The 12803-nt window shown below is 45.4% G+C and overlaps 1 protein-coding gene across 13 annotated transcripts in view; it reads left to right on the top strand.

Moving 5' to 3' along the window:
* TMCC2 (transmembrane and coiled-coil domain family 2) overlaps nt 1-12803 on the top strand; it is a 95274-nt gene that overhangs the window by 63310 nt on the left and 19161 nt on the right. For 2 of the 13 annotated variants that reach the window (XM_083745487.1, XM_083745481.1), the window contains exon 2: nt 1846-1988. The exons of 6 other annotated variants lie outside the window; for them this stretch is intronic. In XM_083745487.1, the coding sequence (XP_083601613.1) occupies nt 1908-1988 (81 nt within the window). In that variant the 5' untranslated portion in view covers nt 1846-1907. Of the gene's footprint in view, nt 1-1845; nt 1989-12313; nt 12630-12803 lie in introns of those variants that run through there. 5 more of the 13 variants (XM_083745490.1, XM_083745480.1, XM_083745488.1 and 2 more) reach the window with 4 other exon arrangements.

Genomic DNA, 12803 nt, shown 5'->3' with positions numbered 1-12803 from the left:
CCTTTTATCCTTCTGCCGTTATTAGTGGTGTTTTGCACTGCAGCAACACTGAGGTGTTCCATTATGCTAGGAGCTGTATGGCTACCTACCAAGATGCATATTTCACAATCAGCATGGGAAGAGAATGTTGTTTCCATTCTCCTAATGAAGAACTAAGAGACTAATTAAAATAGCCTGCTCAAGGTCACTCCTTTCTTCTTCGCATACAGTTTTGTTGAATCTGTGCCTTCCGCATTGCAACCTTGCATTTTTATGGCAAGATGTAATCCCACAAGAAAAACTCCCAGAATGAGCGCAACAGAAGAACAATCTGTGGGAAGCTGCAGAGATATATTTATAAATCAGAAAACAGATGGGAGAGGCTGGTGTTCAAATCTACCTATAGGTGTCAAAATGCTAACCTGTTTGGAGACTCTACTTCCTGATAGGAAGCTTTCATGCTTGATCAGTTTTTAAGCTTTGCATACTCTAGTTCAAAGGCCTTTGAATTTAGTCCACGTGCAATGAATGGGAGATAGCCACCTAATAAACAGGTTGGCCTATGGGAGAACAGGTCTTCTCTCAAGTATCCAGGTCCCCATTTGTGTATAAAGCTTTGAACAAGTATCAAATCTTTAAAGTGGTTTCAGTGGTGTAATGACAGCCAGTGCAGTTCCTTCAGAATATGTTCGCAGTCAGCCACTTCCTACAGGAGCCTAGTTGCAGTTTCCAGACAAGCTTCTTGGACAGTTCTACATGGGGGTGTCCTATCACGGGGCCTGATACTAGCACCCAAAACAGATTTGCAGGAGCCTGTGCTCATATGAAGCTCTGACCAAGGAAAAGTTTCACTCTCAAAAGCAGGAGACTTAACAGACTTCATAAAGCACCTGACACTACAGTCTTAAACACATTTAGTAGGGAGTAGGGGACGCAGGTGGCGCTGTGGGTTAAAGCCTCAGCGCCTAGGACTTGCCGATCGAAAGGTCGGCGGTTCGAATCCCTGCGGCGGGGTGCGCTCCCACTGCTCGGTCCCAGCGCCTGCCAACCTAGCAGTTCGAAAGCACCTCCGGGTGCAAGTAGATAAATAGGGACCGCTTACCAGCGGGAAGGTAAACGGCGTTTCCGTGTGCGGCTCTGGCTCGCCAGATGCAGCTTTGTCATGCTGGCCACGTGACCCGGAAGTGTCTCCGGACAGCGCTGGCCCCTGGCCTCTTAAGTGAGATGGGCGCACAACCCCAGAGTCTGTCAAGACTGGCCCGTACGGGCAGGGGTACCTTTACCTTTACCTTTAAGGCCTCTTGAGCTCAGCGTAATTTACCTTTGAGTAAACATGCTTAGGATTTAATTGTTAGTCATTTTTTGTTGTCCGTGGATGCACAAGGCCAGATAATCTGTTGCTGTCATGAGCATTGAGTGCTTGGTAGGCCCCGGCTTGTTGATGAAATTGGCATGGCAGAAGGGATCTGCCATAAGATCTCTTTTGTGGCTAACTTGTTCTGTACCACAGGATTTTCTTCTGAATTGCTCTCTTCAAAGAGCACACTGCTTATTCAAACAGGGCTGATTGGTAGTGTTTGTTCTCTGAATGCTTTGGGGAGGAGGGGGGCGGTGCGGGAAGCAAGCACCAAGGAGACAGAAAAGCTTCCCCCTGCATCTTGCATGTTCCTTCTGCCTCCGGGTTCACTCTGTTCTCCGTGGCACTAGCCAGGCCTTGTTGTACTTGGCTGCTGATTCAGAAGCTTCAGTTCCCCAGCGAGCAGCCGAAACGCACATGCCTTCCTCTCTTCCATCCCCCCCCCCATCCGTGGTTCATATGCTCCCACCAGTACCCAGCCCTCCAATCCTTAACTCAACTCATGACAGGAGGAGGAGAATTTCCCTGTGGAAGGATCACACAGCCGGGCTCGTTACCAACGCTGCTGCTCATGCCAGAAATGCACCCTTCTGAATCTGACCCCTGCCCTGGGAAAAAGATATTGCTGCTCAACTCTTTATTAGGAGTCTTTGTAAGTACAGCCTTCTTTCTTCTGCATTTTCAGGAGCATGGGCTCATCGGAGGGCAGATGGTAGCATGCAGGACCAGCCCAATATGTCTCGCTCCCTAGGATGGACAAGATTTCTCTCCCACCCCAGGTCCATGAACAGAAGCTGATCAGATTGGCAGTTGAATTGAACTTGAGTGCTGGCTGCCTCCACCACAACAGAGGGCAGCAGGTCGCTTACAGAGTGCAGGGCAAACTGGGCGGCAAACACAGTTCTGTCCTCCAAGTCTTTACCACCTGAGGCAGATGCCTTACTATGCCTAAATGGTGGGGCCTGTCCTGGTTGCAGGACATTTGGGGGCACCTTGAGTGGGGTGATGAATCTACTGGGTTTATACTGGTTCTACTAGACTGCAGGATTCCTTATCATACTGTATCTCCTAAAACCAGCCAGCTGGAGAAGAGGGCAGAAGAAGTAGGAGGTGCTGTTGCCAGAAGCTCCCGTATGGTCCCTGTCTCTCTGCCTCTTCCATGATAAGCAGAAACATTTTGAGTGGTTGCAGTGCTAAACCTCTGCTGCTGGAAGGTTTTTGATGTTCCAGATGTTGCTGATCTTCAACTCCCGTCATCTCTGACTATTGGATATATTGGCTGCGTCTAATGGGAGCCCAGCAACATTTGGTGGACTACAGTTTATCCGCCCCTGTTTTAGGTCTGTTCGCTGCAGGATCCTCTCCCACCCTGGAACTTTGCACCCTTTTCCCAAAAAGGAGAAGGCTATCAGTGGCTGGTAGCCATGGTGGCTGTGTAGTACCTCCAGCCGCTGAATACTGGTTGCTGGGGGACACAAGTGGGGAGAACACTTTTGAGCTCACGTCTTTCTTGCAGTCTTCCTATAAGTGTCTGCTTGATCACTGTGGCGGATGCTGGCCTAGATTGACCTCTTGGCCTTGCTACAGAAGGTTTCTTATGTTCTTATGGTTTTGGATAGAATACAGTTGTGATGCTCTGCTTCCCCTTTTGTGGGGAAGAATATCATAGCGATGGAGGTGGTTGGAATGTGCAGATTTTCATATTTATTCTGATTGTGTTCTTGAATTTTAGGAAATCGCTTTCTCGGGGTTTTTTGTTTTTTTGTTTGTTTGTTTTTGCAAAAGTAGGCTGCTGTTCCCGCTGCAGCACAGTTCTCCTGCTTACCTTACTAAATGTGAGGTGGCTTGGCAGCTGCTATGTTTAAATGAAACAACTTTGTCATTTTTGCTCAAGAGGTTGTGTCAGCTCAGGTCTTTAGGAGAAAGTTGTGCCCATTCCAGACAGTGTTCTGTTCTAGCACTGTCAGTCTGCAGATCAAATTGAATTTTAACACACACATACACACCGGTGTGCATTTGTAAGGTGACCCTTAGCTTATTTTAGACACTTAGGACTGAAATTTTCAAAACTCCGATGAATTTAGGCCAAGTTTCCTCCGCCTCCTTCCAAAAGACCTCAGTGTTCTGAGCAAGCCAATAGAGCTCCTTTTTCTTGTAATTGGCAGTGTCTAGGAAAACATGCTTTGTGCTTACTATTTTGAGCATAGGTTGCTTAGCCCTTTTCTTCCTCTGCCCTGTTTCTGAGCAAACTGGTTATCACTGAGCTGAATTTTATTCAGCATAGACTTTCCATTACCCAGCTTACAGAGGGCTGGCACTGCCGTTGCAGAATATGGCTCACTGGCCACATTCAGTACATAGAACTGAACACATAGTGTGTTTTCTCCTTCTGTGAAGCTGCTCATTTAAGGTGGCCTCCTACCACCCAAAAGAGATGAAACTGATCTACATAAAATTGGGATATGCTAATTGATGTGTACGGATGCCAATTAAAAAATAATCATTGGAATTTACATAGAAATTTACATAGAAAGACTTGTGACCTGAGTGACTGCTCAGTCTGCTGTCCAGGTGCTGATTTCAAGGTCCCCAACTCTTTCTTGTGGTTCTTTATATGGAAATAAGACTTGGGGCTGTTCAGCTCTTCAGATAAAGAGCGTCTCTAAACAAAGTTCTCCTCAGTTTGGCTGCCTCTCAGCTCAAGGAAACTGGATTTGTGCTAGAGTTTTGTTTGCTGTTTAGATTTCTCTCCTACCAGTCCATTTGCTTAAGATGGAGGTTGTGTCTGTAGACTCCCGGCTCTGTTGTTTCTGATGACATCAGGCTGTTGGTGCAAATGGATGTTTACAAGCAGGCATTGCTGCTGGATCATCAGCTTAATGCTCATCCGCATAGTACTTTTGAAGGGAACAGGTGTGTATTTGACTTCATCCACAGTAACACCCTTTGGTCCTCTTTCTGCACGTCTCCTTGAGTGCAAAAAGGGCCAATTCCAGAGTACTGGGCTATTGCATCTTTCAGGTAGAAAAGAAAATATATTGAAACGCCATGGACTAATGCAGGGTCATGGCCAACCTTTTGGGCAAGTGTTCCATAAGTCTAATCCAAGTATGAGACAGCACCACTCTAGCTCATGCTCAGTGGCGGAGGAATGGGGGTGCGGTAGGTGTGGCCCGCCCAGGGGGGTGACAAAATGCCGGGCGGCACTCACCTGTGTGCACCCGAGCCACGCGTCTTTCACAATCCTGGGAGAGATGCAGTGGCTTGGGCACGTGCAGGCTCTGCAGTGAGTGCCGCCCGGCATTTTGTCACTCCCCCCAGCTGTAGGGAGGCTGAGTGGGAGGAGGCAGGCAGACTCTGGAGGCCCTGTGGTGCGCCCCACTGCTATGGGCGGTGCGCCTGAGGCGCCCAAGCAGCTTTCTCCACTGCTGCGCAGATCGCCGTGGTGCCCTCATGTGCAGATTGCCGCAGCACCCCATCCACCCCCTGTGGGAAGATCACCCCACCCCCGCCGCTCCAGGTGCTGGAGCACCTAGCTACGCCCCTGCTCATGCTGCAGTATTTATGCAGCCCCCAGGAATTGGGGGAGTTTTGATGTTCTATGTTTTGATGTGCTGAGTTACAGGCAGCAGCAAACCATGAAAAGACAGAATGTAGGCCTGACTATGCTGAGATGTACTCGGTTTCTTTTAAAATTGTAGTACTTATTTCTAAATTCATATCTAGACATATAAATTAGTACACAGAAATTTTATGCAGAACTGTGACCTCTTTTGTCTTCTTTTTTATTATTACTGATGTGTAAGTGGCCACCCTATTTCCACCACACCAGCTTTAAATCCTGCTTTTCCTCCTACATATCCAAAGGAGCCCACTGGCTTTCTGTGGAAGAGAACTTTAATTATGATTGAACAACTGCAAAGCTTTCCCTCCGTACAGGGATTTTAGTTCATTTTATTTGGCTACTTGTTATGTCAAATCTATTGCACAGACATTTCAGGTTTGCTGGGGTTTATTAAACACTTTGCCCTTAAGCGTTTCTGGCATCCCAATTATCCTTTTGTTGCTGAAAACAATAAAACAGATTGATTTGCTGTAGGAGGTTTGACATGACTTTGCATTTGCAAATGAAGTATTCCACTCAGGTAGGTTTAGGACATAAAGATTGAAGGCTTATGATATGGTCCAGATGCAGGAAATGATGAGGTTCCTTCCTGTTGGAAACGAGCGTTGATGGTAGCATGCAAAGAGTCGGCCATGACTGGACCTCATGATCAGGGGTCCCTTTACCTTTTTAATCTGATGCAGGCAACTCCCCATTTACATGGGGGTTACATTCCGAGGCACGATGCACGATGCATTTCCACGCTCTTTTAGGACCATTTTTGCCCCTATTTGTGCCACTTCCGGATGTGGGAATGCGTGTAGTCACAGTCGCATTTGCCTTGAACTCCCGCAAATGGGGAGTTGCCTGTATATTGTCTGAATCTGCTAATATGTTTGCTGTTGGACAGGTTTGCCGCATTGACCATTCAAACTGGGATAATTTGCTTGCTGTTGTAATGCTACTCTGAGCATGGGTGCATTCCTTAACGTCAGATTTCCCCTGGACAGGGGTAATCTGGTTTAAATTGCCTTTGACGTGATAGTTTCTAAGTGCCCTCTTTGGTCATATGGGGCTCAGGAGGGTGTGGGTTATGTGAGGTTGGTGAGCTGTGCAAGTAGTAGCAGCATACTCTAGTACAAAAACATTTGTTATTGTCTGAAAATAGAAAATCTGTAGCACTACCCAGTTTGTGGCTGATCCCTGAAAGTTTAAAAGAGCTTTATCCTGAAAATCCCATTACCCTGCTGTGGTTTTAGTACTATTCCCTTTAGTCTGATTATGTAACTAATGTTTCCATTTCCACATCCAGTGTGCATTCCTGTGTTCAAAATGAACCCAGTATTCATCACCTTTAGGCAGCCAAGGCTTTCCTGGGTTTTTAATTTTGTCCAAAGAGCCTGGGAGAGGAAGTTCCTATAGCTTTATAAGGCATGAGACACCCGCTACACACCCACACATGCTTCCTCCTCTGGAAAATCAGGCTGCAGGGCCCCCATCAGAGTCAAGAGAGCCTGGCTCACTCAAGCCAGCTGGGTTCCTGAACTCTGCTGCCTAAGTGGGAAAGAAAAGGTTCTCTTGGACTGTATAGATTGACTTTGCCCAAAGGCATTTACACAGGCAGCCTAGAGTGCTGAGAGTGCCCTAACCTCCTCCTGACGTTAACAGGGAGCTAAAGGCGCTTAGCACCTTGTAGGATCAAGGCAGTTGAAAAAGCTGCCTCAGCGCTCCTGTAACCTCTGCGCTGAAGGCTGGGTGAAGCTCTCCTCCTCCTCCAAAGTAAAGTGCTCTGCAGCATTCCATCTTGTGGTGTTTAATGGCAATGGCAGCCAGTCCCCACCACCACACAGAAAAGTTATGGGCAACCCACCAACCCTTCTCCCAAACATCTATACGTACCACGCAACTATATACATGCTCCCCTTACATGCGCAATCTCATGTCACTCTTTTCACCTTAGGATTTCATATTGCTTCTTTGTTTTTCTTCCTTTCCACTTCTTTCCCCCTCTGAACTATCTCCTTCCAAACCCCATTTCTCTCTTATTCCATGCTTCATCCCATTTCTCGCTCTGTTTGTTTTCTGCAGCCTCTGCTCCACCTTTTCCCTCTTAAACCCCAATTGTTTCATCTATGCTCAGTCCCCACCCATGGTTTACAAGCTTGATTCAAGTGGTCTGTGAAGTGTCCGTGGATTTATAGTTGAAGATGGGAGAAGGCACATCCACCGTATTAAATATTTATATTGATTTTTAATTGTATTTTATTGCTTTTATCTCTCATATGTTGGTATTTGTATTACAGACTAAATTCTGTGGAATTCACCTGTAATACAATCAAATGCAATATATAAGAAATAAAGGAAGTACCGGTACTAAAAAATACAATTAAAAATCATGTCACGTCTAACGGAGCGTTACAGTTTCAACAAGGGGCAGAAAAATCATCCAGCAGTCTGCCAAGACCTGCAGCAACTTTTCAAATGGTCTGGGGTGGGAGACGTTTTGGGAAATAGTGCTCTAGTGCATGAAAGCATATGACATAATGAAAACTTGTTGATTCATAAGGTGCCACGAGACACACTGGGTTGTGTCCAATGCTGGTGCTACTTGGAGTATATCCACTGAAATTAACCGACCTAAGTTGGTTGTGTTCATTTGGTCCAGTGCATCTTCTTTGAGTAGAATCAATGTCGGGTGCAACCCTCCAGAAGCTCTGGAGCCAAGTGAGGATTCCCAGGTAAGATCCTCCCTCTATTGTGTGGGCAGGTAATCCCTCCCGTACCTGGCCTGGTCTCCTTGGCAACACTTCCCCCAGGTGGGATTGGACGACTGACTGAGGTAGGCGGAGACCTCCAGGTATCCCACCTGAGGGAAGGCAAACCAAGCCTATGCTGTTGAAGCCGCTCCAGATCTAGGGGCTGCACGCGTCCACGCAAAGGGCGCCCCCCGTTTTAAGCGGGGAGCGGTCATTGTTTTTTCTGCAACAGACTGACATGGCTGCCCCTCTGAAAATTACCTCTGTTTCAGTCAATCACTCAAGTTGGCTTGGTTTTCCTCAGGCACTATGACCTCACTGCTACTGTCAGCAAGATTGCTTGCCTCCTCTTGTCACACTGCCTGCCTTTTGAGTGCAACCCTTCTCTCAGAGATGGCTTGCTCCAGGATCACACAAGGCTCCTGCTGAGATTTCAGACATTCTGTGCCCCTTCAATATCATTATCCAGTCAGGCTGAGGAAATTGCTTCTTTTGTGTGCATTAATTGAGGAAGCATATAACCTCCCTGTGGGACTTTTGTCTACATAGTAGGCAAGGGAAATGTATTTTTGGCTGTTTCCAAGGTCTTGTCACTAATTTGTGTATTGATATTCAAAGCACTTGGTCAGTCATGCTCTTCCTTCCTTCAAACAATTACTTTCTCCCTCTTTCCTATGTTGATAGTATTCTTTTTCTTTTGAGGTAGCTTTTATGCTCCGTAACACAATATAAAAAGCACACTGTGCTGGTTGCTATGCTAACCCAGAATTTGGTCCTCTCTATGCTGTGGTCACTATGACATGTAGTTCTGTGAGTCATTTTGGGGACTGGGTTAAAAAAAATGAAACAGAAGACCATCACAAAAGGCTAGCAGTTTCTTAACTCTTTTCTGTCAGGTAATTCCCCCATCAAAGATCTTCCCCAGCCCCTAGCTGCTTTTATCCCTGTTATGAAAGAAGATAATTTCCTATCTTTTGCACAGTGGGAGTAAAAGCAGTGGAGAGAGGGGATTTGGGGCAGGAAAATAGCCTCAATAGGAAAGGACTTGGAAAATTTCCTCCTGTCCATTTAAATGGCAGTTTCATTGCTTGCATTTTGTAAAACAAAAGTGTAACATGTAGTTCCACCCTACATTGATGTTATTGGGGCATTTCACATATTCTGTAGGGAAAATTTGACCCTTGATGGGGAACCTCCATTTTGTATCTTGTGTTTTGACACCCTTAGGCAAATAACTTTCAAGAAACCTCTTTCAACAATTGTGGCTTCCCACAAAGACTCCATAACTTGTTGAAGGTGCTGAAAGTTGTTAGGAGACCCCACACAGAGTTATAATTTGCACCACCCTTAACTAGCTACAGTTAAAGTGCTATAAGAGTGCTTTAAATGTACAGCGTGGGTGTGCCCTTGGACAAGGTGGCATATGATAAACCACCTGTTCTGCCACTCACCTTCTTTGGTGCTTCATGCAAGGGGAGAATAGGTGTGCAATTGGGGCATTAGACCCCTGCCAGTCTTGAAGGCTTGCTATTTTATGGAGCAGCTCTGCATGCTTGTAGCTTCCAGACTTTGTAGCTTCCAGGTTAGGCTGAGAGGCAGTGTCTGACCCAAGGTCACCCAGATTTGAACCCTGGTCTCCCAGATCCTAGTCTGTCATTTTAACCACTACCCCACACTGAACCCCATCAACAGAAGTCCTATACAAGAATTTGTACTTCCACAATAGGGTCTCCCTCCTGCTCCCCTGCATGCTCCCAAAATTGGCCTTGAGGGGGCATCGAGAGAACTTCAGAGCAATGTACGAGGGGAGCAGGGAATTGATCCATCTGATAAGCTGTTATGCTTGCACAGACAGAATGTTTTAATAGCATAGTGCTGAATTCCACCATATACTGTATATACACACAAGGTGATATTTAGTGCTGGTCCTACTCAGAGTAGACCCACTGAAGTTAATGGCTATGACTAATATAGCTTTATTAATTTTAATTGGTCTACCCTGAGTAGGACTTGGTTGAATACAGTCCATATATATATATATATATATATATATATATATATATATATATATGAGAGATAGCAGCTAGTTGGTCAATTAAAAATTCTGAGGTTGGTCTTAATGACTTGGCAGATTTAAGGTAGAGAAACAGTCCTTTTGGTACCCTGGTCCTAAGACATTCAGGGGTTTGTAGGTTTAAATTAGCACTTAACATTTTGCTCAGAAATGACCTAGTAACCAATGTAGTTATGCCAGAACTAACGTTTAGATGCTTTGTATGACTCACCCCAGTGAACAATTGTGCTGCTGCAGGTACAGTGAGTTGCAATAGCCTGAATGAGATGTTATCAGTGCATGGATAACTTCAGAAGAGTGCACCTGGTTTTGTTTTGACCCAGACTGGTCACTGTCACGCATGCTACAACTGGGTTAAAGTCAGTTGGACAGGACGAGGGAAGTGGAGGTGTACAGTACAGGCAATAATCATTTTGCACGTGTTAAACACTCGCGTGATAGTGCACATGCACACATCACCGTGAACCCAGAAGAGGCAAGAAAATAGGGTGGAATGAGGTGTGGCAGGACATGCTCCACCATCACACACAATGAGCCTGAATGCAAACCCCACGGAAACTGGGGGTTGCCTGCATTTCTAATTCCTAAAGCCTAGTTTCACCAATAATTCTGAACCTGACCTTGGCACAGGCCTGGGATTAGAAACATGTTTCTTGTGTTCCAGAAAGTTATGTAAGCAGTTGTGCCGCAGAGGGACAGGTTCATTTTTGATAATCAGGAGTTTTGATTGTCACATTGCCACACTTCCTTCTATTGTATCTGCACAGTTGGTGTTGGCTATTTGGGAATCTGATATAATTTATCGAGTAGAGCTCTGGGGACAGCAATGCTTTCCCCTACCTCTATCTCCTTGAATCATACTTACCTATGTCCTATTTTCAGCTTCTTCTATAAAGGAGTTTAGCATAAAATCAGGAAGAGGCTGCCAACACAGGTTCCTTAAAACAAAAACAAAAAACCTATCTTGGCTTTGGAACTTGAAATTACCTCTTGTGCAAGTCTGATTCACAAGACAGCCTGCCAGCGTTGCTGTGACTTTTGAAGGCCAAGTTACAGATAGGTAGCCGTGTTGGTCTGCCATAGTCAAAACAAAAAAAAATTCCTTAAGGTGCTACTGGAAGGAATTTTTTGTTTTGTTTTGAAGGCCAAAACAGACATGTTGCAGGAGAGCCATGATTAGATCTCTTTTGCTCCCCATTTTAAAAGATGCTGCAAATTCTGATACTGATTGGAACAGCAACATTAGGGTAGGTAGGAGATGATTAACTGTTTTCCATCTACCCTTCCCCCCCCCCATCAAAAATAACCACTCATGAAGCTGCTAGTAGTTCTAAAGTGGAAAAGGGGAAGGTACCCACATCATGTCTCTCTTTCTTCCCACTGTAGTGCTAATACCAGCTTTGAGGATGGGAGGAACATTTAAATAGGGGAAATGACACATTGGGAAAGAGTTAAAAGAGCCTTTCCCACAGTACCGATAATCTCCTCACGATCCAAGACCCATCTCCACAAATGTTGGGATATCCAATCTCCTGTTTTGATGTCCCTACCTTAGTTGATGATAGAGAAATAGTTTTACCTAATATCTAATTGAGTTGAATGGAAGTTGTACTCAGTCTTAATTTTGGGGTGAGGCTGGATAAGTTTACAATGGGTGGGGAGCCTGTGATATTTCATATACTGTTGGACTTCCAGTGCCCATCGGGCTCAGTCAGCGTGGCCAACATTCAGTGAAGACGGGAGTTGGAGTCCAGCAGCATCTAAAGCAGCCTTTCTCAACCTGTGGGTTGCCAGATGTTGTTGAACTACAAAACCCATCACCCCTAGCTAGCAAGGCCAGAGCTCAGGGATGATGGGAGTTGTAGTCCAACAACATCTGGGGACCAAAACACCCACCCACCCCACTCACACATGAAAACAAAGATCATCACAGCCAATCACAAAAAAACAACCACACCTTAGGCCAACCCCAACCTTTCTCACCACCAAAGAAACACACTGATCTAAAGGGTTGCAGATTCCCTACTTTATATCAACGGCTGACCATTCAGCTTCTGACAGTTAACCCTAAAGAAAGCCCCTGTTGGTAAGTTTTCTGCAAACATATTTACTACCATGTCTAAGAACTATTTTCTAGAATACATCCAAAAGGGGTGCCTTGGGTTTGTTCCTCCTCTGTTGTTTCCTAGTAGCGGTTTCTCCATCTCCACATGGGTTTTGCCCTGCCTTACTTAAAAAAAAGGGGAACTGAGTGACGTAGTCTTTGCAATAATTGCACACTTCATGGAAACAGAAGTTGAGCAACTTCTCTAATAAATTGACTTGGTTTCCTCTTTCAGCTTCACCAGGCTTGCTTTTATCTTGACCGTACACAAAATAGTTCTTAAAAAAAAAAAAGAATCTATATCTTGAAGGTTTCAGTTCAATTCCTCTGAGTCGATAAGAGAGAAGGAGAAACTCCTCACTGTGTTCTGGGTCCTGGAAAGCCCCCGGAGCAGCTCAGGAGCTAAGAATAGGCCATTGGTCAGTGTTTGTAAAGTCTGCAGTTCCTTGTTTTTTTTTTCCTCCAAAAAAGTGCTGATCTTATAAGGTTGAGGCAAGTTTGTGGCTGCCCTGAATGATGTGTGTGGGTTGTGTTTTCCCTGCCTGCTTGCCTCTGTCACCCAGCAAAACAGATCAGTAGGATGTCTGAAGCAGAAAGATAACAGTAGCCTGGGCAAGACTCCGGCAGCTTCTGGATAGCTTTGTCGGTGCTTCCCTCATGGTTTTTCCTTTGCCAAGGATCTTCCTTTGCTCAGCAGTGAAGCTTAGACTACTATGAGAAAGAAGAGAGTGCTGGAACCAGATGAACACTGGAAGGTATGGTACAATGATTGGTGCCTTTCTTGGGGCACAGCTGTATGAGATACCTCTGTAGAATCAACAGGATTTTTAGCTTTCATAAGTTTTGAGCTGGAACTTCAACACTTGAAGAAATAGCGTAAGAGCTATTTCACTCCTGCATGAAAGTGGGAGTAATACAGTGAGATAGGA

Source organism: Podarcis gaigeae, assembly GCF_964106915.1.
Source record: "Podarcis gaigeae genome assembly, chromosome: 6".
In the NCBI taxonomy this organism is placed as follows: domain Eukaryota; kingdom Metazoa; phylum Chordata; class Lepidosauria; order Squamata; family Lacertidae; genus Podarcis; species Podarcis gaigeae.
This window is presented reverse-complemented; position numbering and strand designations above follow the sequence as displayed.